This window comes from Sardina pilchardus, chromosome 16 (assembly GCF_963854185.1).
Source record: "Sardina pilchardus chromosome 16, fSarPil1.1, whole genome shotgun sequence".
Lineage (NCBI taxonomy): Eukaryota > Metazoa > Chordata > Actinopteri > Clupeiformes > Clupeidae > Sardina > Sardina pilchardus.
This window is the reverse complement of record NC_085009.1, coordinates 11,766,079-11,789,065: the sequence shown is the minus strand read 5'-3', so window position 1 is coordinate 11,789,065 and position 22,987 is coordinate 11,766,079. Positions and strand designations below refer to the sequence as shown.

Here is a 22,987-nt window from a genome sequence, read left to right as displayed (position 1 = left end):
GTAGACGTTGATGAAAGATTGATTGATTGATTGATTGATTGATTCATTGATTGATGATGGACAAGGAAATATTGTCCATACCAGTTTATGATCTCCTCAGTTGGCTATGTGAAACCAACATAGTGTGCTCTCTCCCATGCCTGAGTGCACTATAATTCCTTGTATTAAAAGTCCGGCCTTCCTCACATAATAACTGAGTACCTTGGACCAAATCGATGGCTTTGCCTTGGACTAGGAACAGAGATGGTTGGAAAAGATGTTCTCCAAACAGTGAAAAGATACAGTGTTTCGAATGGTATTTTTATGACGCGAAGTTTATTTGAGGTGCAGTGACAAACATGCTCATTTTGGCGGGCTTACAGTAGCTCACTATTACTTCAGTGACCTGACCTCATTGAAGACATACTTTTCTCTCTCAAAAAAGGAAAGAGAAACGCAGGAATGAGTGAATCTGATCACATAAGCGATTCCGAAAATGAGGAAACGGGCGATAATATTTACCAGAAGAGGTAACAGTTGTGACAGGGATAAAGTTAACTTCAGTTAGGTTGAAGGTGGTAGGCTAGCGCAAAATATTTGTATTGACAGAAAATTAATAACGACAGAGTTTGCCTTTATTGTACTGACACTGTAAAGAATAAATTACAAATTTGTATTTATCGCAGCGGTAATAATATTCGTTTCAAATGTTAACATTCATGCTAATACAGTTGACCCTTTAGCTAATTTCTTAGGTTACCTATTGCTTGTAAGCTAATGCTAGCTACATTACCGCTATGTACCAAATTGAACAAATGGGTGAAAAGACACAGGTTTTGTCACTTTTAAAAAGAACATTTGAGCACCTAATCGTTGACATTAGGCATCCACATAAAGTTTAAGTGTGCAGCAGCTGTTGTCACTTTGCTCATTAACTTACCAGTATTTCCCATTTGCAGGTTAATGCTAGGTCAAAACTCACCCCTTCTTAACTCCTGTGTCAGCTTCATGTTTAACGGTAGGATGCTATGCAAAACCTGACTGGGTTTTTTTTTTTCGAGTAAATGTTTTCCGAAGTAATGTTAAAGTCTTTATTGATGTGTTTTCTTAATTCTCTGGGGATATTTTCGCCGTTTGTCCACCAGAACCTTCTCCCCTGATTGGACTCTTGAATTCCCACATGTTGAAAATGAAAATCCCTGGTGCTCCACCTGCAGTAAGTCGAGGTTACTGCTTTTGGCACCTACACTTTTTTTCCAGTCATGAAAACGGTATTCAATTCTCGGTCTTTATTATTAATACTGAAAATGCTGTTGGTCTATCCTACTTAAAGCATACACTTACTATAGACACACAAGTGCCAAGTCTCTAAAAAGCGTCTGCTAAAGAAGGAACACCTGTAATGTAAATGTCTCACCAAGAAGGAACTCACCCCTCAATCTATAGCAGATTTCTATAAATTCCCATTCAGATTATCACCATTTTACTTCTTAATCTATCAAACACCTTGTGTCTCAGGCCAGGTTCTCGAGAACTTCAATTCTGTCAATCTGAAACCCATGTCAATCTGTATAGTTTCTGTAAAATGTTATTAAAGTTGGCGGTTCAGGGACGTTTTACCCACAGCCTAGACTGGTTTTACCACCTCGAAGATGCATTTATTTCTGTGAGCCAAATGCCGTGTCGTCCATTATCCCTAATTCAGTTAAGATGGTATATAATTTAGAAATGTTAAGAATTTTGAATGACAATCACTAATATTCTGTCGCAGCAAAATTAATCTCTGGATATTCACGTGTTTCATCAGGTCCCTTTCCACAGGTGTGTTAATCAAGCACCATGCAGTCTGCATTCATAATCTACAGTAGGTGCTTGGTTTACACACCTGTGGGGACCTGGGACCTGATGAAACCAGTCAGCTGTTGCGCTAACTTCACCTTGAACTTTGCTTGGCCTTGAAAAAGAGTGTGTTCTATTGGGTAAAACTGAGTAGTTTACAAACCTCTATGGAGGCATATTAATGTATTGTGTTTGATTTGTTACCCAAGGTCAACCAGATGGCTTCAGTTTTCCACAGGTACTGTATAAGTCCAATTACACAGTATTAACAATGTAATATTAGATTGATAGTATTTGAGATACAGTTTGTATGTAATATTATAAAATGGCTTCATTTTTTTTCTGTCTGCGAGCTAGGTCTGCAGAGACCTCACTTTGGAAGGATAAACTGAAGGATGATATGGGTAAGCTGAACCAGTGATTACTGCAATACCTGATTAAAGAACAAGAAAACATGAGCATATCATTCAGTAGTCAAGGTCAAATATTTCTCCTTCTGAAACCTTTAAGAACCTTGGTTTGTTCCAAAGCACAAAGTCCTCTATCACATTTCATGTTTCCCTTAAGGTCAAAACATCTGTTTTGCCAAATCCAATTGCCACAAAATGCAATTGACCATGTTGGGCTTTGAAAAGATTTGTGTAGTTGAAAGTTCACTCAGAAAAAGTGAGATTCTTTTAAATGTCATCTGTCAACAGTGCTGAACAGATTTAATCAAAACAGGTTTGTGCGGAATAGAATGACAGTGACATCTCAAACAGAAATACTTTGGAAGTGACTGCCACCTACTGACAGTTTTTAACATTACACTGTTTGCCCCATGGTGTGTTTTGGCCTGCCAGCCGAATTAATTACATTTATTAGACTAAGCCTTTTCAAACTAGCTAAATGAACTAATTTAATATAGTATGTAGAGTGTGATAAAAGCTATTGTTGCAGTACTGAAAAAAAAACTAATGTGTGTGACCTAATTACGGTAAGACTGCTGTTGTTGAACTTGATGCATTTGAGGTAAGTGTCAATTTCCATATAAAATCACATAATTTTGGTAGTTGAGAATAGTACAGTTTTATGCATTGACTTAACGTATTAGCACAGGGAAAAGCAAGACAGCAAGTGACCTTGTTGTACTGCCCAGTGTTTGAACAAAGCTTTCGTTGTGAACTCTGAATGTTTTGGCAAGATGGAGACAGCGGACAAGCGCTGAAGTGTCAGCAGCCTGTCATGAAAAGACGAGCCTCAGAGAGAACCAGGGCCGTAGAGAGCCAGACGACCTCCAGACAGGCCTCTCCAGGGACGCGCCAGTCTGACGAGTCTCCCACCACACCAAGACAGGCAGCACAGTGCGCAGGGCTCTCTCCTCCAGCGTCTGGCTCCAGCCAGTCAAATCCATCCACAACAAGACGCTCTTTGAGGAAGAGAGCGGCTGCCAACACTGAAGTCAACCACCGTGTGGCGCCAGAGGCCAACACCCCCCCTGGCCAAAAGAGCAGTCAATATAACAGGTTCGTAGTTAGAACTAGGAAAGTTCTGGGTTGTTCATTACACCATACAGCATCTTTCAGTGAATATATGGTACACCACAGTATGTTTACTGTATGACAATAGTTCAATAGTCTCAAAACTGATGTAATTCAGTTGGTACTTTATACTTTCCTAGGACATGGGTTGATGGAATATCTGTGAGAGAGGCCTTTCAAGCCTCAGTCTCTCATACGTACTTCATACTGAAAGCCCAGGCCAAGAGAGCTGCCAGTATAACAGGTTTATAGTTATGTAAGGGATAATGTATAGATTATCGGAAAATAATTCCCGACAGGACGGACAGAACCCCGACGCGCAGCGGAGGGGTTTTGCTTCGTACTGAAGGGAATTATTTTCAGATAATGACCGGCGTTCTATACATTATCGCGCTTATTATATGGCTACTTGCCAAAACGAGAAAATCAACTTATCTCAATGTGTCTTTAGCAATAACTTGGCTACCGTTTCGTGGCTTCCGCAACAACTAGCGGAGTGAACCCGTTGCTATTGGCAGCGGTCATTATACCTTCGGAGCGGTCAATATGCAGATATAACGGACCGGTAGAACGTTGAGAGGCCCATTCAAAGTGAATGGGAGCTCCCTCAACATTCTAGAGAGCCATATAATAAATAGTTATAGTTTATAGTTGTCCATTAGTGCATACAGCATCTTTCAGTGAATATATGGTGCATCAGAGTATGTTTACTGTATGACAATAGTTCAGCAGTCTCAATAATTCAGTGTAATTCAGTTGGTACTTTATACTTTCCTAGGACATGGGTAGATGGAATGTCTGTGGGAGAGGCCTTCCAAGCCTCAGTCTGTCATCGGTCTGAAAGCCAGCAGACCCCCGCCACAGCACAACGCCACACCAGGTTCACAGGCAAGTACACACAATATGTATTAATAATTCATAGTTCATCTCTCCTGTGTAGCACAAGTGCAAACAAAATTGTTCAAACAGCGTGGGGATATTTGACATTTAATAAAGGCATTACATCTGATACCTTAGTTGTGACCAGACAACTTAGGACACCCATGGGTTCATCTCAAAGCTCTGTTCGCATACAGCCTCTCTCCTCGGTCCTTAGTCCTCCAGCTCGTGCCCTGGAAATCGCTCAAAGCTCAGCATCATTGAGGATGCCTCATTTATCTAACTGCAACCAGAGGTTGCAGTTAGATAACTATCTATCTATCTATCTACTGGAGAAATATCAATGCAAACTAATGCAGAGGCCTATATGTGTTGACTAAAGCATGATGTGATTAGCCTCAAAGGAGTAAAGATAAGCATGTCCTTTAGACATTTGTTTTGACGTCATAATTACAAGTAAGAAAAGGGAGCTAGAGAGAAATTAGACAGTGGTATGGTAGAATACAGAGGCAGACATCCCGGGTTCAGAAAGTAAAAGTCCTGCCAAGTATTTGATCCAACCATTTAGTAAACCAGCCCATCCTAATTAGCTGTCGGGTAGATCAGATAATTAGTGATATCACCTGTGTTAAGTGCACAGGTAGAAATCATATATGGCAGGGCTTTTACTCTCTGGAACCAGGAATGTCCACCTCTGGGACTGAAGCACCAACCAGAGTGGAGGAAAAAAACTTAACTGGAATGCCAGGAGAGGGCGCTATTTTGCTTGACCTGTGAGTGAGTGATCACAGACTTGGATGTTCACTGACAAATACTTGGATTGAGGCCAAGTAATTTATGTTTTTTTGTTCAGAATTTATGTTTAATTAAGTAGTAGCATGATCACAACAATCTACCATGAAATATGGTATTTTTTTACAAAGAAAAAAATAATAGTGTTAGAGCAGAGCAGAGCATAGCATAGCTTTGTTGGCTGACATCTGCTCATGATTGTGCATAGTCATGCAAATGTGGAATTCCATGCCACTGTGTCAACAAGAATGGCAGCCTATCCAGACGTCTTGGTGCTTGGTAACAGTATGTTCTCTTGCCGTGTGTCCTGCGTTGAGTAGCAGTGTATTGTCGTGTAGGAGTGGGCAGATGGGATGAATTCTGAGTGTAACATATAGGCAGAGGAAACAGTGCTCTGTTTATAGCCTAGCCTGGGCAGTGGTCTCAGAAATGTCCGTAGTGGCATACAACTGCCTGGGGTCCTTTACTCAGCAGAACAAGTCCCCATACAGCACAGTGTCACTCTCCTTTTCTATAAATCTTCTTAAGTAAAGAAAAGCTAGACGTGCGTGCACAAGCAGGACATTGTCCCGTGACAAATGCGTGTTAGGTTGCAAATTGTTCATTGTTCAGCGTAAAATGTGAGGTGTTGTTTTGGCTGTCTAATTCAAATAGGGCATGAACATGACAGCATCTTACAGTGACAACAAAGAGGTTAAGAGCTCCACTCAAAAGTATGCTGTTAAGTAAATAAAGAGGGTTAAGAGTGGGAGTATCATGGAAATTCCACTTTGTTCAAGCATATACTGTACATGCCAAGCGTATACCGTATACATGCCATACGAATACTGTATACAGTGATTTCCTGTGTATTAGCCGCATTGTACAGTATACCATGTTAACTGCCCTCGCGTATTAACTTCATAGAAGAAATGTATAAGCTGTAGCTAATAGTTGAGAAATTATGGTACATGCCAGACAAATACTGTATACATTACATGCCAACATTACATGCCAAATGTATACATGGTGTCTAATGATCAAACATGGTCAATGTTTTCAATGTGAGCATCATCATTTTTCAGTGTATCTACATGTAAATATCAGTGCATCATTTTTTTTTAATGTGCGTTTGGTACTTGAGTGATATTCAGATCAATGTGCTGTGTGTCTGGTGTGGGTGCGTCAGAATCAGCTTTATCGGCCAGGTTTGTGTAAACACAGAATACAGAACAGTAAAGAATAGAATTTAGGGCAGTCGTGGACACCTCAAGAGGCATACAGGCAACAGGCGTCATACTTTTTCTTCCCCCTTCATCCTCGTCCTTGAGGATGTTGCTACTCTACAGTTGACAGGAAGGGTGGAGGCCAACGGAGAGGTGCCAGCACCTGCAACGCGTCATTGGGGCCTCTGAAAATGATGGCGCTGGGTGTTTCTCAAATATTTCAGCGATTCAGTGGCGTATACTCCCAATGACTTCAGCACTTTCACTTGTGTGGTCTGGTGCTGAATCCAACAGAGATTTCACTTCTTTAAAGAGTCGCATGAGTTTCTAAACTTAAGTAATAGATGCTGTATGTATCACAAAAAATAACTTAACCAACAAAGACTCAATGCTTGATGTCTTATCTTAACATGTGAAAGCTGCCTGCCACAAATTAATATTGCTCAATAATGAGTTATTCCACCAGAGGCCAGTAATTCTTGATTTTTTTAAAATGACAAGGCTTTGCCCCCACCCCCACCCACCAAAAAATATATTTATTATATCATATAATAGATAAGTGCAAGTAAAATTTTTATAATAACATAATAAAGTGTATATCTTAGTCATCTTCTAATAATTATGGTCAAATATTCAGTTTTGTTGTTGTTGTTGTTTGAAGACAAATAACATTGATGAAATTATATTATTGATATAATAAATGACACAAATGACTTTTTGTTGCTGATTTCAGTCTGTATCTGACAGCCTTCCTAAAGTAATCCCAAAGTGCCACATTCAATCGTTTGTTTGTCCGCTTCTGTAGGAGCACGAAGCAGCCAAAGTGAGAGCAAGACTAAACTGGAATCTAAGGAGAAAAAGATGTTGGCCGTCAGTCAGATCAAGAGGAACCGTTTCGAAGAGACAAAATTACATTTAGCAGTGATGAGGCAACATGAGAAAGAAGTCCGAGACATCATGAGGTTGGGGACCTCCATCAACATCCAAGATTATGCAGGTAAGAGGGGTCCAGCCCTTTTCCTGTTGCCATATGGGTGTCAGAGTCTTCCTCAGTGACGCAGTTGGGAAAAGATTTTTAGGAGTTTCTGTGAGGTACATTAACATTTCTAGATGTTTCTTTGTTGGCTCTCACTGAATCAAAGTCCACGGGTTTGAGCAAAAAAAGTATTTCTAGGCTGACGCATGCTTTTGAATTCTGATACGCATGGCTTGGCTTCTGGATTAATTAGTGATGTATTGGAAAGAGCCATGACTCCAGAGACGCTGCTTCGGGCCTTGGGCAGCATGACCGCTGTTGGACTCACTGTGTTTCAGGCTGGACTCCTCTCCATGAGGCTGTGCTCACAAAACAAGTGTCCATAGTGCGCCTCTTACTTAGAGGAGGAGCCATGGTTAACATCCCAGCCCACAATGATGTCACTCCACTACATGATGCGGTACAGCTTGGAGCATATGAGGTGACTTTTTTATATATATATATATATATATATATATATATATATATATACAGTATATATATATGAAAATCATTCAGGGTCATAGGTACCTATTTTATTACACCACGGCACCAATGCAGTAGATCTGAGGGGAAGGCGAAGATACTACTAATTAAAATGTGCTCTATAAATGATGAAAACAAAACTAGTATACGTTTTTAAACATTTCCCAGTTATATCTTTTAGGGTTGCAGCTATTCATTGGCAGCTATTTTGGTAATCAATGAAATAAATGGTTCTCCTTCCAGCTTCCTAAATAAAATGGCTCCCTCAAATAAAATTTGACAGTGTCATCTTGGAACTTGGGAAACCCTGGTCAACATTGACAGATTAACAGTCTATGAAAATGATCATTAGTTGCAACCCTAATATCTTTCTGTCATAGTTGTTTGAAAATAATTTCAGTTGCAGATAACTGTCAGTAAAAAGTAAGCACTCGTAAATGTACATTTTTGCACCCATTTCTCAGATGGTTGATCTTCTGCTAAAGCATGGTGCTGACCCAAAGCTGAAAGATGCAAGGGGCATAACACCTATAGACCTGGTGACAACAGCTCCTATTGCAAAACTGTTAGGTGAGAATGTTTTCCACACTGTGGCACCTGTTGAGGAAATTAAACTGTTGAGGGGCTTAGGCCTGAGGCCCGCTGTGAGCCCTCAGAAATGACACCCAGCCTTCAGATATCACACACTGGCCTGACACACCCAATCAAACCCACAAACGGAAAGCATAGCAAAACCACACACCTCAGAGGTCTCTCTGGTGGCTCTGAAACACAAACACACACAACTTGTGCTTTGAATAGCCCCATAAATGTTTGCTCTTGTAATACCTCTGAGAAACAAAAGATTCAGTGTTTCATCCTGTTGTACTTCCTCAAGTAGTCGCTTTCTCTCTGTCAACTAACTGATAAAGCATGAACATGCCACGAATTCAGTATGTACTGTAAGGATTCTGTCAGCTCTTCAGCGTATCATGTTGTGTTGTAGTGCGGTTATTTGTGCTTTTGTTCTGTCTTGCTGCACTGGTTACTTTTCACAGGTGCAGTACATTTACCTCTGAATCTCTGGTATGTAAGCTATTTGTATTTCAATCTCCAGGCCATCCTGATATGAAAATCTGCCCGCAAGGAGATGTGGTAAGTTCCGGTAGATGAAGTGAGCTGGAGAATGCAACCTACTTCACAACCTACTTCCCTGCTTATGTTAGTATATTAGTAGCAATCTTATAACCTGACTTTCGCCAGATCCTGTAGTTCGCTGTCTGCTTCACACAAGGATCTGGGACTTCTCGATAGGAGATGTATTTCTGAAGGCGGGTCCTTGTAAAACATCCTCGCATGTGATTCGATAAACCACTTGCCTGTTATCTTGAATGACGTGCTAGGCTTCTTCAAGCTCTTGCCAAACCCGGTCGGAAGAAGAGTAAAAACATCCTTGCCACCAATAAATGTCTTCAAAACTATTCTCTGTTAATCTTTTAAAGAATGAATACTCGATAGATTCGACAAAACGGTTGAAATAGCAGAATCAATGTCAGCACAAGACTCCTCGCTGCGTGCCGCCATTGTTATTTGAATCAAACACTCGCTTCGGCGCTCCTGATTGGTTGCTTATTTTTTGAGCACTGGCCCAGGGGTTTGGATTGCCCTCGCGTCCAGACCCTTGTGTGGAGCTCAGCGAAACGCCTCTGGTGGAGCATGGCGAAACTACAAGGGTCTGGCGAGAGTCAGGCTAGCAATCTTAGGCCCTGGTTTACTAAGATTACAAATAAAGAGTACAAACATAACAGCGGCAGCAGTATTTTTGCTTGTTTTAACCATCTGACAGCAGAATTAAAGGTCAAGAATTATTACAGCTGAGTGGAGAATGCTGTGACAGTTTTAGTTTCATTTGGCTACAAACTAGTATAATCAAATGTGCCTATTACTTTTAGAGAACCATGCAGTTGTAATATAAGCCGTGCTTTCGTTCATTCAGTTTGTACCGAGTATGTGGAAACCTTGTGTAGTCTGCGTGCCATGCCCATCCTGCATAAGCATTAAGGAATTAGGATAGCACACCTGAAAACCTGCTTTGGGTGACAGACCCCATGCAGGAGACACAGCTGCAGTACAGCTGCAGTAAGGAAATGTAGACGTTCGAGGGATTCGATGTCATGTATTGCATGACCCCTTCTCAACACTGGCTCCAAATCAGCCATTAGATCATCCAACCGCTCCAACAGAGTCACATGTCTGAATTATGTTACTTGCAGCAATTCAAAAATATTAACAGGAACAGAAATCTCCCTTATCAGCATTGTCTTTCATTATACAGATGTCTCCTTGCAAAAATAACAGCAACCATGTATGCTGAGCAGAGAGCTTGGCCAGTTACTGTAATTTCCTGACTATTATCCGCGGCTTATACATTGATTTTGCTAAATTTCCTCAGCTATGAGGTTAATATAGGGGGCCAGTTAATATGGTGTTAATATGGTTTCGTTTCTGTCAACTTCTGTCAAGCATAAAACACTGTCCTGCGGCTTATACACAATGCAGCTTATATGCGGGAAATTACTGTAGCACCTTACTTTCAAACATTCAATATACTGTAGATGCAGTCAATCAACTGCCTCAGGACTTGGTAAATCAGAATGCGTGTGCTAAATTCATTCATTTGGATGTTGACCTCCTAATATTTTTGCAGTCAGTAGAAAATCCCCAAACTTTATTGATTGAGGCAAACGTATTGAATTGACAATGTGAGTAAAGTTGTTCATTTAAAAGAAGTAATCCTCAGTGTGCACTGAAAGTAGATCATATTACACATTCATGTTTTTTTATACATGCAAACCGTAGTAAAGCCTTTTGCGTCCTCTACATTCAATGTCCAAATTCAAGAGGCAGGCAAAGTGCAAAGACTTAAAAGTCTAAGCGAGCAATTGAGTGACAAGGCACAATCTTTTCGTGAATTTTATACGACGAGTGAGATCCTAGGCTCAAACATTGGTTGATCAGCTCAATGCTCCCACATGCCAGATGATAGCTTTAGTTTGTGCACGAGACACTGTGTTCACTGAGTGACTTTGCACTTTGTTCATCATTGAGATTAGCCCCCCCTGATACCACAACTAATGACAACTAAACAGGGGGAGAAAAACTGCTGCATTGTAACTGAACGGAAGGACCTGTTAGCTGTTAATGGAAGTGTTGTGTTTTTTGTTGTTGTTGTTTTTGTTTGTTTGTTTGTTTTTTCTCTGGAAAAACTGTGTATTACTGTATTACTGTAAAATGGGAAAATTCAAATAAAAACTAAAGTTTTTATTTGAATTTAAAAAAAAAGAGTAGAATTTAAGTGGTGTTCACTGAAGAGGTGCACATTTTAAGTTGCTTTGTTTTTGTTTTTTTTCTCCCTTTTGTTTTGTTTTCTTTTGATTTTGTGTTCCACCCAGAAATCCCCTGGCCGCTGCCCTACCGAGACCTCAGATGCGGAGAAGAAAGAGACAGCTACATTCCCAGGCACCGCTGAGGACTCGTGCAGCAGCAGCGATTGCCAAGATGACCAGACGGCACTCTCGGTCTGTGGCACGCCTGCTGAAAAAAAGATAAAAATCACTGACAGCAGGAAACAGAGCAGCCCTTTGAACCGTCCCCAGCGCGGCACCATCCGCTCAGATATGAGCGAGTCAGGAAATGTTATCGAAAGCTCTGGCGACTCCTCGCCAACCAATGGAAAAACAGAGTTGCCGTTAAATGATGAAAGAGGAGGGAGAAACATTGAATGTGGTGTGGACCTCAACGTGAAGCCTTGCAGGCCTACACACAACAGCCTGGTTGAGGCAGAGGCAGGCCAGGGCGATGATGAAATTTTAACTAACACGAACGTGATGCAGCCCCCTAGACCCATCAGGGAGGACGAGCAACTCAGGGAAGTTGCCATGGAGATGACCTCTGACCTTTGCACAGGATCTCATGCCGAAATGTGCCTGAATTCGGTAGGAAATGAGTGTGTTGGAGTTGGAGACAAAGTGAAATATGAGTCACTCAGGACTCCGGAAGTCTCAGGGGAAGCATGGGGGAAGTTTGCAGGAAACACTTTCTGTCAAGTGAATCCTACAAGTGACGAGGAAGTCAACATCCTAACGGCCACAGACTACACAATGCTTGAAGGCTGTGACATTAGTACCCAATTCTCAGAGGGTGTGGATATGAAAAAAACTGTGGAAAGCAGAACCAACTACTTCGGTTTCAAAGATGCTGTTACAGATGTGTGCATTTTGGACGACACAGAGGAGTGCAGTGTATCTTTACTTGTGTGTCACACAGACACAGCAAAGCAAAGTGCTTCCTGTGCAAGGGAAGAATTTGAGCCTGTTGACCACGCTAAATCAGTGGGGCTTATTGGGTCATCCGTGACCGAGTCACCTGATTCACGTGACAGCGACTCTCCGTCCCTGCTGACAGGAGCGATCCGAAAATGCGAGCAGAATGAAGAAATTCAGACAGTGGCATGGCGTCCCGAGGAACGGCCTGGAACGCCCCGGAATGCCAGGCCTGAGGCGCGCGGCGCGCCCTCAGAAATTACACCTAGCCTTCAGATATCACACGCCGGCCAGCCGCACCTGGATGAAACCCACACAGGGGAGGCATCGCAAAACTCACACAGGCCTCACACACACTGTCTGTCTGACGGCTCTGAGACACAAAGAGACACAACTCACGCTTTCAACAGCCAAACAAGTACTTGGATTTCTCCCTCACGGTCAGCGAAGCGTGACGTTAAATGTCACACGCAGACAAGCCAGTTGAATCAGTCTGTCGCAACGTGTTTTTTTGGTGCAACAGAAAAGGGTAAGACCGATGAGAGTGTCTTTTTTGAACCGTGCAGCAGCAGCAGCAGGAATGGCCCTGGTACACCAACGAGCAGCTATCTGTCTGTGGACTCCGACGCAACCATGCTCAATCGGTTTGAACTCGAAATTGTGAAATCTGCGAGTAGTCAGGGAGTAGTCAGTGAAAACACCCCTCGCAGGAATTTGTGTGATGTGCAGTGCGAGGGAGCCAGTACCCTCCGTGCCCTGGTGCCCGCCGCTACCAGCACGAGGGAAGATCTGGCAAACGGTGTCACAATCACCAGTCAGGTCCAAACCGAAACCAAAGCAGATGAACTCAGCTGCTCCAGTGATTCTGACTGCACCATGATATCTGAGTCTGAGTACACCCAGGCCAACAAGTCGAGGCGTGATGTTATTACCGAGACTGAGCCAGCAAACCCCAGCCTCTGTCTAAGGCCTTGTAGTCAGAATGATGACATCGGAAACGGGAATGAAAATCTGCTTCCTAATGGCAGCGAATCAGAGACGTTCGGTGGTATCGTCACTGGGAGCAATGCTACCACCACTAACACCTCTGTTACCAGCCAGGGTATGCCGAAACACAAGGCTAAGATACCAAAACAAAAGAAGAGGCGGAATGTGTCAACAAAGTCACAGGGCAGTTGGAAACCATGGCAGCTGGGCAAAACATTTGGGACCCAGTGTGACTCACCAGTGGATAAAGGTACTTGTTTCTCGCTCGAGCTCGGATGTTGACCCGGGCTTTTGTCATGTTCACGCTCTGTATCACGACAGATGGTTTCATGGTGTTTCAATATTCTCATTTATCTCTCTCTTTCAACATGTGTGTCAACGCTAGGCCCTGTGGAAAATGTCAAGGTAAACCTGAGAACTATTCATAAGAGAAATGGATTGGGAGAGACTCAGCTGCACCGAGCATCCAAGAGAGGGGACCTGGCCTCAGTCAAAGCTCTGATTGAGGCGGGTATAGATGTAAACATCGCAGACTATGCAGGTTAGTGTGTTGCAGCGCTGCAGTGTCAGGCCAGCATCTGTCACTTGACTTGACTTGAATCGTCATCTTCCAGCTTAATTGCACAAACATTAACCCGTCAATGGGCTGGTTTCATCATTTGAACATTTGGCCTTTGTGACTAAAAGAGAACATGAAAATCTCCATTGAGCTTTTTAGTCGAGGATTTACCTTAATCCGTGTATTGTAAACTGGTCCAGTCACGTGCGAACGTCTTCTGAGAGTGGCACGTTATTGCTATTGTATGAGGCTATTCAGCAGTCAGGAGGAACGGAACTCGCACACCACTATAGCCGATGCAAAAAGTCGTTTTTTATTGCATTAAAAAAGTGCTACCCAAAAAGAAAAGTGCGTGCAAAACGTTTTCGGTCCTATTCAGACCATCCTCAGTGCAGACTGGCGCGACACCCTTCCTGTTTTACATTATTGTATGAGGCTCAAATAGTTGACACGCTGCATAGTGCGCCCGCGTGTCATTGGCGGACTCGTGAGCCGTTTTGGTTTAATCGGCCCGCTCTCCTGTGGGCAGGGTGGACGGCCCTGCACGAGGCCAGCGCCGGAGGCTTCTCCGCCGTGGTGGAGGAGTTGCTGTGCGCCGGCGCCGACGTCACTAGCCGCGGACCCGAGGGACTCACTGCTTTGCATGATGCCGTGGTGTCTGGCTGGTCTGAGGTACAGTATACTGTAGTTACCGCCACACCCATGACCTTTTTTCCCCAGCCGTTCCCCAACCCAGGCTGTCAGCAGATGAATTGATCCCTAAAGCCTCTGTGAAAACAGACGCACGGTAGGAGTGTCCTTGTTTGTTTTAATGGAGTGTGATGATGAAGTGTGGACTCTTTGTGCCCCAACTGGCTTGTCAGACACATAAAGATCTCACTAGATAGGACTATAAGGAAGTTTTCCCACTAGATAGCGTCGGATTGTTGGATTGATTGAGTAGCCCAGTGAATGTTGTGTTGTGTTGCATTCAAATAACACTTGATGAGTGGATCAGGATCATTAACAACGTAATTTATTGTAGATGGTAAAATAGCAAAATAGTAGTCAGGCTGCAGAATCTTATGAGGCTATTTTGTAGTTGCTGAAGTCCGTCTTTGCATTACAGGTCCAAAGTTCTTACTAATTAAACATCCAAAATTATTGGGGTTGATGATTACAGCGATATAAAGCAATAACCATTGCATTGTCATTATTGAACAGGTGGTCAAGCTTCTTCTACAGAATGGAGCCAACCCTAAAGATAGAAATGCCCAGGGAAAGAGCGCCTTGGACTTGGCGTGGGTTCAAGACATCAAAGAGATGCTCTCAACGTTCAAGGGACCTCTGGTACAGCCTGTGCGCCCACGTCAGCCTGCCAATGGTGACTACTGTTTGTTTTTACTGTGAGAGGGAAGAGAGAATCAGAAGCTGCTTTTTAATTCATTTAGCTGACCACAGGGTTCAAATTATGATCTGATCTTTGTGGGGGTCGCTAAAAAAAGGAATGGTAGCCCATGGGCGGGGTGGGCAAATTATCAGGTGAAGCACCGGACCTAATTTCACTCAAAGAGCAAAGAGCGTTCCGTATCAGTTCAATACGGAACAAGACTTTTATGTGTCAAATACGGGACGATTTCGTATTATACTGATATGGTTGGCAACTCTAAGTCAGGGGCACAAAGGCCACTGTGGCCGCACGATGGGTTTTTTTTCACGGGGCATCAAGGCCAAAGTGTAGGGCAACGGCGGCCATGGCCGCATGGCCTTGGTATAATTCCCACCCTGTTTCCTTGAGTAAGAGCTTACATTGTTCATCATAATGAATTGGTATACCTTGTATATGTATCCTGTTTTTGTTTTCTATTTTGGTAAAACAATTTGTTTGAATGCATAATAGTGTGGTGGAAAAAACTCACACCAACCAGTCTAGCTTACTCTAAAACCAATCAGCACTTTTGAAAAGCCAAATATACAGTAACTGTGGAGTTTTGGTCACAGCCCCATTTACTAACTGTCTAAAACCTGAGAAATTGAGAGGAAAAATAAATAGCAGACTAACAGACTGCTGGTTAGTAGAAACCTGAGTCATGGAAAAAATAGCTGATGGACAGACAAACGTTTCTCTGACCGCAAACACTTGTGGTGCCCAGATGACCAGAGAGAACATCTCTGTCCTGCGCCCTCTGTGTATATTATTTTTGGGCTATAATACTATACTATACTATAATACTATTAAGACACATTTCCACGACTTGGAGTTAGACTCATTCATGTGTTTTGTAACATATACCGTATGTACCAACCTTCACACAGTACATGCGTAGTGTAGTGTCTGTTTCACAATGGCTTCTGCTGCTCAGCAGTGCATACTGTAGGCCTTTTTGGACATTTACTACAATAGCCAAGGAAAAAGTAAAAGCCACCCTCTTAGATTAAATAAGATTAGATTAGATTTAACTTTATTGTCATTGTGCAGAGTACAAGTACAGAGACAATGAAATGCAGTTTGTGTTTAACCAAAAGTGTAAAAAAAGCAGAAAAGTGCAGTGTGACATACACACCCCAATGAACGGATCTGGGCTTTTTTTTTTTTTTTTTCAAATAGAAAAAGAACGTTTGGTTGCCAGACAATCGTGTCATTGAGAAGTGGTAGATGCTAGCCAGGCTAATGGTTTACAGTAATATAAATTAAATATGGATATGTGCAATGTGTTAGCAGTAGCCTTTCAAGAGCAGAACAGTATGAACAATGTATGAACAACATGCACAGCTATGTGCAGTGTACAGTAGTAGCAGTAACATTATAAGAGTAGTAATCATAGTATACCATCACACAGACAAAATAGACCCAGGTTTTGGTCTTTATGGTACTGTAGGCATTTCTTTCTATCCTCTGTCTTTCTATCTTGAAAATTAGCTAATTGAATGTTGGCAGGTTCTTCTTTTAACCAGAGCCCTAGGCTATTTTCAGTGTAATTTTACTACCTTCAGTTTTAAGCTCTTGTCTCGGGCATTGTAATGTTTTGCCTGAAAATAGCACCGAAACAATGTATCTATGGTTTTAGGGATATGGATAGTGGGGAGGTGTAGGCTTAGAATGTAAGCATCAAAATGAAGTGGCTTAAGTGGGATGCTGCCCCCCACAAACACACACACACACACACACACACACACACACACACACACACACACACTACTGAGAGGGTTTATTTCCAGCGTTCCGGTAAATTTGATTTTCCATGTCTCCGAGACAGAGTGCACATACCAGATGAAACCAAGCCACTCTCCCGTAACACCTCAGCGCAAACCAGAGAGAGACCCAAAGGACCAGGAGCCCAGCAGAATCACCACCGTGAAAAGCAACGTGAGTGCAGTATATGGCTCCCGTAGAGATCATTACAAGTACAACCATGATAACATCGACAACAACAACTACTCATGTAGCACCTCTCAGGGTTCCCACGGGTCATGGAATTTCTGGAATATCATGGAATTTTGGAAAGTCTATTCCAGGCATGGAAAGTCAGGGAACTGTATCATATTTTGGGGCAATGTCATGAAATATCAGGGAACTTTTGTTGAAGCAGTTTTAAATGTACTTCACTTTACTGCAAAAATACATTAATACAAATGCTTTCACACAGAATTGGTGTATATCTGGTTATTAGCTTCACTGCTTGCTTGAGCAGCCAGACTTTGTTTATTCAATTATCATTTTAGGTCTAAAAAAGTAAAAGATGCTTCAATGCTACAGTACATGGCTGCTCTGAAATTATTGTTCGGTATTTTGCACCATTCATTACAGTATATAATAAGTCATGGAAATTCAGGTTTTTTTGCCAGGGAAAGTCAGGGGAACCTTTGAACCTGACCTTTGATTGTGTGTGTGTCTGTGTCTGTGTCTGTGTCTGTGTCTGTGTCTGTGTGTGTGTGTGTTTGTGTGTGTGTGTGTGTGTGTGTGCGTGTGCGTGTGCGTGTGCAGTGTAAAGTGCTTTACAAGTAACCAAATATGGCAGAAATACAAGTGTCTCCATTGAATAGGCATTGGACGTTTGGAGTCTTTATGGTTTAATGTCATTTCTCTAATGTCCTAAAACCAAACCCCATGTGATGGTGTTGCATTCTTTAGGTCTGTTTCAACAAGGCAGCCCACCCAGACTCCATCATGGTCATACTAGATGAGGTTGACAGAAAGCAGAAGGACTTGTCAACCTGGCAGTTAGCTCATTCAGAAGACAAAGGTGAATTGCAGGCACATCCGTATCAACACATTCTCTTACCCAAACCATGTTGTAATAATGTCTTTCAAGATGTTTCAGGGTCATAACTTGAAATCTGTACCATATCATACAATTGTATTAATACGTTTTTGAACCTCGCCATTGGATCTCACCATTACCAAAATAACGTTATGTGATCTCCCAGACAGAGTAGTATTTATGATGCATGTATTTAAAATACGTAGTTAAAATATAAAATAGTATTTTGTAATTTGTACATTTTACATTTTAGCCAAATATTTTTGGTAAAAACAATACTTTTGGTGATGTGATTACGCCATAAAAGTTCAAAGCAATGAATGGAGCCTCTGACTGGTGCTGATTTAGTAATTTGCAGTTATATATAGTCAGGATGAGTATGTAGGTCGCTCACGCACACACACACACAATACACTCCATCATAAACCAACCAACAAGTTCCTGGGCAGTTGAGTTTATCAGTGGCCGCCCAGGCTCTGATTGCAGAAGTAAGAATCCAGTTTTCATTAACAGGCAGGTCAGCAGTTGATCTGTTGACTGTTTGCAGAATTACAGAATTCATAGGCAGAGAAAAGCTGTTTCTCTCCAACACTGTCTCTACTTAATCAACAGAGTCAGTGTACAGTGTAAATAGAGATTTAATGGACAAATATGGAAGGTTTGCAAAGTGATTTCATGCTCCCTTTAGTTTCTACTAAAGGTGGAACACATAAATGCAAAACAAATGTCCTCTGGTACCTACAGTTTAATGCATTCAACAGAATGAGTCATTCGTCACTACTTGGGCTTCTTCACTCTTCAGTTCGCCCAAAACTTTCGCATTTCCCACATCCCTCTAATGAATACATATGACTAACTTTTCAAGTGTAAAGAACATAATATCATAATATGTTCTTTACATTATGTTCTTTACACTTGGCTGATTGGTGAGAGACAGCTCAACGTGGAAACCTTGTACACAAAACAGTTACAGCGCATAACTTTCCATTTTAAGTAACAGTTCCCTTTTATTGCCAACAATAAGCAAACCCACTTCTCCTCTCTAGGCGTAGATTTGCAATCCCTAACTGCTGAGCAGAAAGACACAGAAACAGTTTTGTCCCTGCAGCCATTAGACAGAGGAATAAGTCATAGCTTTACTTTGCACAGGTTTTTATTTATTGTTGCTTTTATTTATGTATTTATTGTTTTTTATATATATTTTAACCTGTATTTAGGATTTTGCAACCGAAACATTTCTTTACTGATTCATTTTCTTTTGTTTTTCTTTTTACTATTAGTTCTGGTTCACATCAATATCTAATAATTATTCGGACCTGTAAGAACTTTTTCTTTTTTTTGTTTGCCATTTTTTATTTTGAATGACATGACATGTACCTCTTTGTTTTCCCCATATGTGTATGTGTATGAGGACAAAATCTACCTCTGGGTACAAATAAAGTAACTTGAACTTGAACTTGAGCTCAAACCCGGTCTATTGTAACATGCCTACCTGCCTAAATAAGTCTGTCCTCATACTGTACCTATCATGCAAGCATACCAAAAGTTCATAAAGGAGGTCTATCTGTGTTGATGTTTTCTGGCTATGATGTTTATATTTGTTGGTTGGATTTTTTATGGTAAGGTTCGTTAGCCATGCATCCAGGCAGCACCACACCAGATAACATTTAATTATTTGAAACATGATACCAGTTGATGGTGTGAGTCAAAGGAGGTGTGGCAGCCCGTTGACAGCACAAACATTCACAAAGACACAAACCCTTACAGTATGTGTTAATTATAAATCACATTTTCATATCAGTTAAATAATAAAAAATGTATTTATATATATTTTTTCCCAGACAAATTCATGGAGGAATGGTCACAGATGCAGACCAAGCTGAACGAAGTGCTTATTAAGCAACAGTCGGCTAAAGATGACCTCACAAACAAGTACAGGTATAGGGTGTGGCCTCCGTTGAATTATTCAGTAAAACCGAAGAACAGTGTAGCACAGAACATATGAGCATGCAAAATGTTCACAACCACTCTAGAAAATCGTGGTCTTGGAGGAGTTAAGACATTTGGAAGCAATTTGTCCCCCCCGACCCCCCCCCCCCTCCGCCCCCCCCACACGCACACACACACACACCCAGGACTATTATTCTTGACGTTCATCTGCGTGAAGTGCCTGTTTTCTCTCTGTTGTGAGAGCGTGAGTAAACTGCCATAAATGTTGCATGCTGTGTACTTTTTTTGTCTCATACCAGGATGGCTCCTGACTCATTTGAACAGGGCACTTTGAGAGAGAGCCTCACGTCTCTGGCCTCCCGTCAAAAACGCCTCTTGGGTCTTCTACAGAAGCAGAGCGAGCTAAAACTCAAGTACCACACTCCAAAAGGTAGATCCGGACTTCAGAATCAGAAAGTTCCAAACCCTGCCGCCCCCAAAAAGAGAAACCCCATTGTCTTTCCAACCGGCCGCGTGAACAACCATGCCGTCACAAAGGATCCCACGATAAGTAACAGTGTTTCCACTTCCTCTGGGCCGGCACCCACAGACAGAAAGATACAGCCGAAAGGAGGAGGCAGCCTCGCATACCAGACCACCAAACTCTTGTCTGGGACCAATCTTTCAGGCTTGTCATCAGACAGCATAAGAGCTCCAGTCTACACTGTATCGCTACCCTCTGATCTCTCACAGGGCTCGTCGCACATTGTTGTGATCGACCACGGAGGGCAGCGCTTTGCCTTTGTTGACCTCTCCACAATGAGTGTCCCCGCTGCGGCGCTTAGCAAACAGCCCGATCCAAAGCGCAGGTGTTCGACACCGCCCCATTCCACAGACAGCTCTCAAGCGAGCCTGGCTGACCTGGAGCTGCCTGAGAACCCTCTGACCCTGGCACAGGGCAGCGTGGGCACCACGTCGCACCACGCGACCCCGATGCCCAAAACCGGAAGTGTCAGTAGTGGCCCTGGGAGAAAATCGCTAACGTCGAAAACCAAGACGTGCTGTTTGAAATCCAGCACCGGCCCTGAAGATGCTGCTGGAGGTGCCAAGGGCATGTGTTTGACCTCGGATTACACCACCAGCCGTGGCTCTGAGGAGATTCAGCAAGACGGGGCATCTGAAGCACAGGGTAGCAGTGCTTCAAAGGGAAATGAGGGCAGTGCAAAGCAGACCAACCAGCTTGCTAGCCTCATGAGACAAGGAATCCTTACACCGGCACAGAATGCACTGGAGTTCAAACTGAAGGTACAAGTAAAGCCAGTAAGATTTTTTTTTCAGGTATTAGAATATTAGAATTAGAATTAGAATATCATGGAAAAGTCCACTGCACTGCCCTGCCCTGCCCTGCCCTGCCCCTGAGAGATTAAAAGTGCAGGTACAAAAAGTACAACAAAAAAAGGCTTTAAATATGTCACTTTCACATTTAATGAAGATAGACTACATGAAGGTGTCACTTTTCTAAATGAATTCCAGAAATGTAAATAAACCTGTAGGCCCTGATCCTTTGTGACTTTTAGCCTGCAGTCATATTTGAAGAACGTGTGCTACTGTATGTGTTATGTCATTTTCAGGGCTCCTGCCACCAAGCATCCCTTCTCCCGGGTGGCTTCATCCGAGACGGAAATGGCAAAGACTTTGTCACCCCCGAGCAGTGGGTTGACTCCATTCTAGGAAACAACATTCCTGTGTCTTCAACATATGCATGGGAAAAGGTTATTTGTCCTGTCCACCTACAGTATACCGTCGAAATACTTTTTTCGTCAGATTATTCATAGGCATATTGGAGATGGTGTACTGTTAATTCTTCATTTAGCCAATCAGAAGGCGTGCAGTAAAAGCAAAGATCCGTGATCCTCCGCTTGCCTTCATTTAACCCTCTCTGGTAAAAATGTCACAGTTGAACGCGCAGCTAAAAATGGCGTGTGGAAGTCAAAAGGGTATTGCGGATAACACTAGAGTGTGCTTTTATGTCGCAGTTCTCCCAAGTCCAAGTGATGCTGTCAGTGCGAGTCTATGCAGACAGTGCAAAGGAGAGCTTTTGGAAATGAATTATTTAGAGGCGCACTGCAGAGCCATGCGAACAGCTACAGTAGACCATAGCCACCCCGGTCTTTCCGAAATGATCACATCAGAGCCAGTTGCAAGATGCATGCCAAGAAATGTAATAGTTAAACCAGGATATATAACAAGGAGACTAATATTGATTTTGTCACTGTCTGTAAATTGGGTGTGTGCGTGTGCGTGTGTGTGTGTGTGTGTGTGTGTGTGTGTGTGCGCGCGCGCGCGTGTGCGTGTGTGTGTGTGTGTGTGTGTGCGTGTACAGATAACTTTCAGGTCCAGGTCCCTCAGTGCTTATGTGAATGTTGATGATATCAGGAGAGCCCAGGCTGCAAGTCTGAATGTCAATGAACCAGACCCTCTGCCTCTTGCATCACAGCCAAAAGGTCCATCAGTGATTTATGACTTAAACAGTCCGTCTCTGACGAGATATTTGTCGATGATTCTTGGCAGTGACATAGATAAACATTATCTCTGGCATCGAGTTAAAATAAACTGGTTAAACAACACTGGTTGGTTGAAGATGACTGCTGTTTTCTCTCTCTCTCTCTTTTTTGACACAGAAATCAAGAAAAAGATCAGTGGGAACTACATGGAGATCAAATCCATCCAGCTGATATCCAATGATGAGTTTGCACCTACACACATCATTGATCAGTACTGGGAGGTTATCACAAAGTTTGAGGACTGGGGCCTAATTTGAGGCAACATCTCTGGTCAGATGTTCGAGCATTTAATGTTTTACATTAGTATTCATTTGTATTTAAATTGAAACATTTTCAGTTGTACGGACAAGATTGATGAAAATTAATATAATAAAAACATTTTCCAAAAATATGAATTTGTTATTCTTGTTTCAAAACGAACATGTACGCATATTGTTTGATAATTGAAGTACTTTTTTTACATCTGGCATTTAGCCAAGACTTCCTTTAGTTGATCAGACATGTGAGAAGGTATCCTATATTATATATTGGCTAAGATCCATTATAACTGATGCCTAGTCATTTTGTTAAGCAAGATAGAAGATAGTGAAACATGTTTTCGCAGGTCAATGTTTATTTCACGCGTGTTAGTGAGCGTTGTCGATTAAACGGAGTAACGGCAGGAGGTGGAGAGGACGCACGCACGCACTTC

At 42.3% G+C, this 22,987-nt stretch overlaps 1 protein-coding gene across 1 annotated transcript; it reads left to right on the top strand.

Annotated features, from left to right (window-relative positions):
- The first annotated feature begins 1,152 nt into the window (after window positions 1–1,152).
- LOC134060532 (ankyrin repeat domain-containing protein 31-like) lies at window positions 1,153–22,635 on the top strand. Its single transcript, XM_062517262.1, has 20 exons — window positions 1,153–1,195; window positions 2,028–2,056; window positions 2,176–2,222; window positions 3,002–3,323; window positions 4,117–4,226; window positions 7,020–7,211; window positions 7,529–7,671; window positions 8,180–8,285; window positions 8,812–8,849; window positions 11,147–13,253; window positions 13,389–13,544; window positions 14,092–14,234; window positions 14,766–14,925; window positions 16,799–16,908; window positions 17,674–17,785; window positions 19,645–19,741; window positions 20,053–21,037; window positions 21,364–21,504; window positions 22,116–22,236; window positions 22,414–22,635. The coding sequence occupies exons 1-20, from the start codon at window positions 1,160–1,162 to the stop codon at window positions 22,551–22,553; spliced, it is 5,295 nt and encodes a 1,764-aa protein (XP_062373246.1). The 5' UTR covers window positions 1,153–1,159; the 3' UTR covers window positions 22,554–22,635.
- The last annotated feature ends 352 nt before the right edge of the window (window positions 22,636–22,987 follow it).

Excerpts from the sequence above, each read along its gene's own strand:
- LOC134060532 (XM_062517262.1), top strand. The coding sequence starts at position 1,160 with ATGTTGAAAATGAAAATCCCTGGTGCTCCACCTGCA. Across the intron at positions 8,850-11,146 it reads TCTGCCCGCAAGGAGATGTG|AAATCCCCTGGCCGCTGCCC; the intron begins GTAAGTTCCGGT and ends TGTTCCACCCAG. Across the intron at positions 13,545-14,091 it reads AAACATCGCAGACTATGCAG|GGTGGACGGCCCTGCACGAG; the intron begins GTTAGTGTGTTG and ends TCCTGTGGGCAG.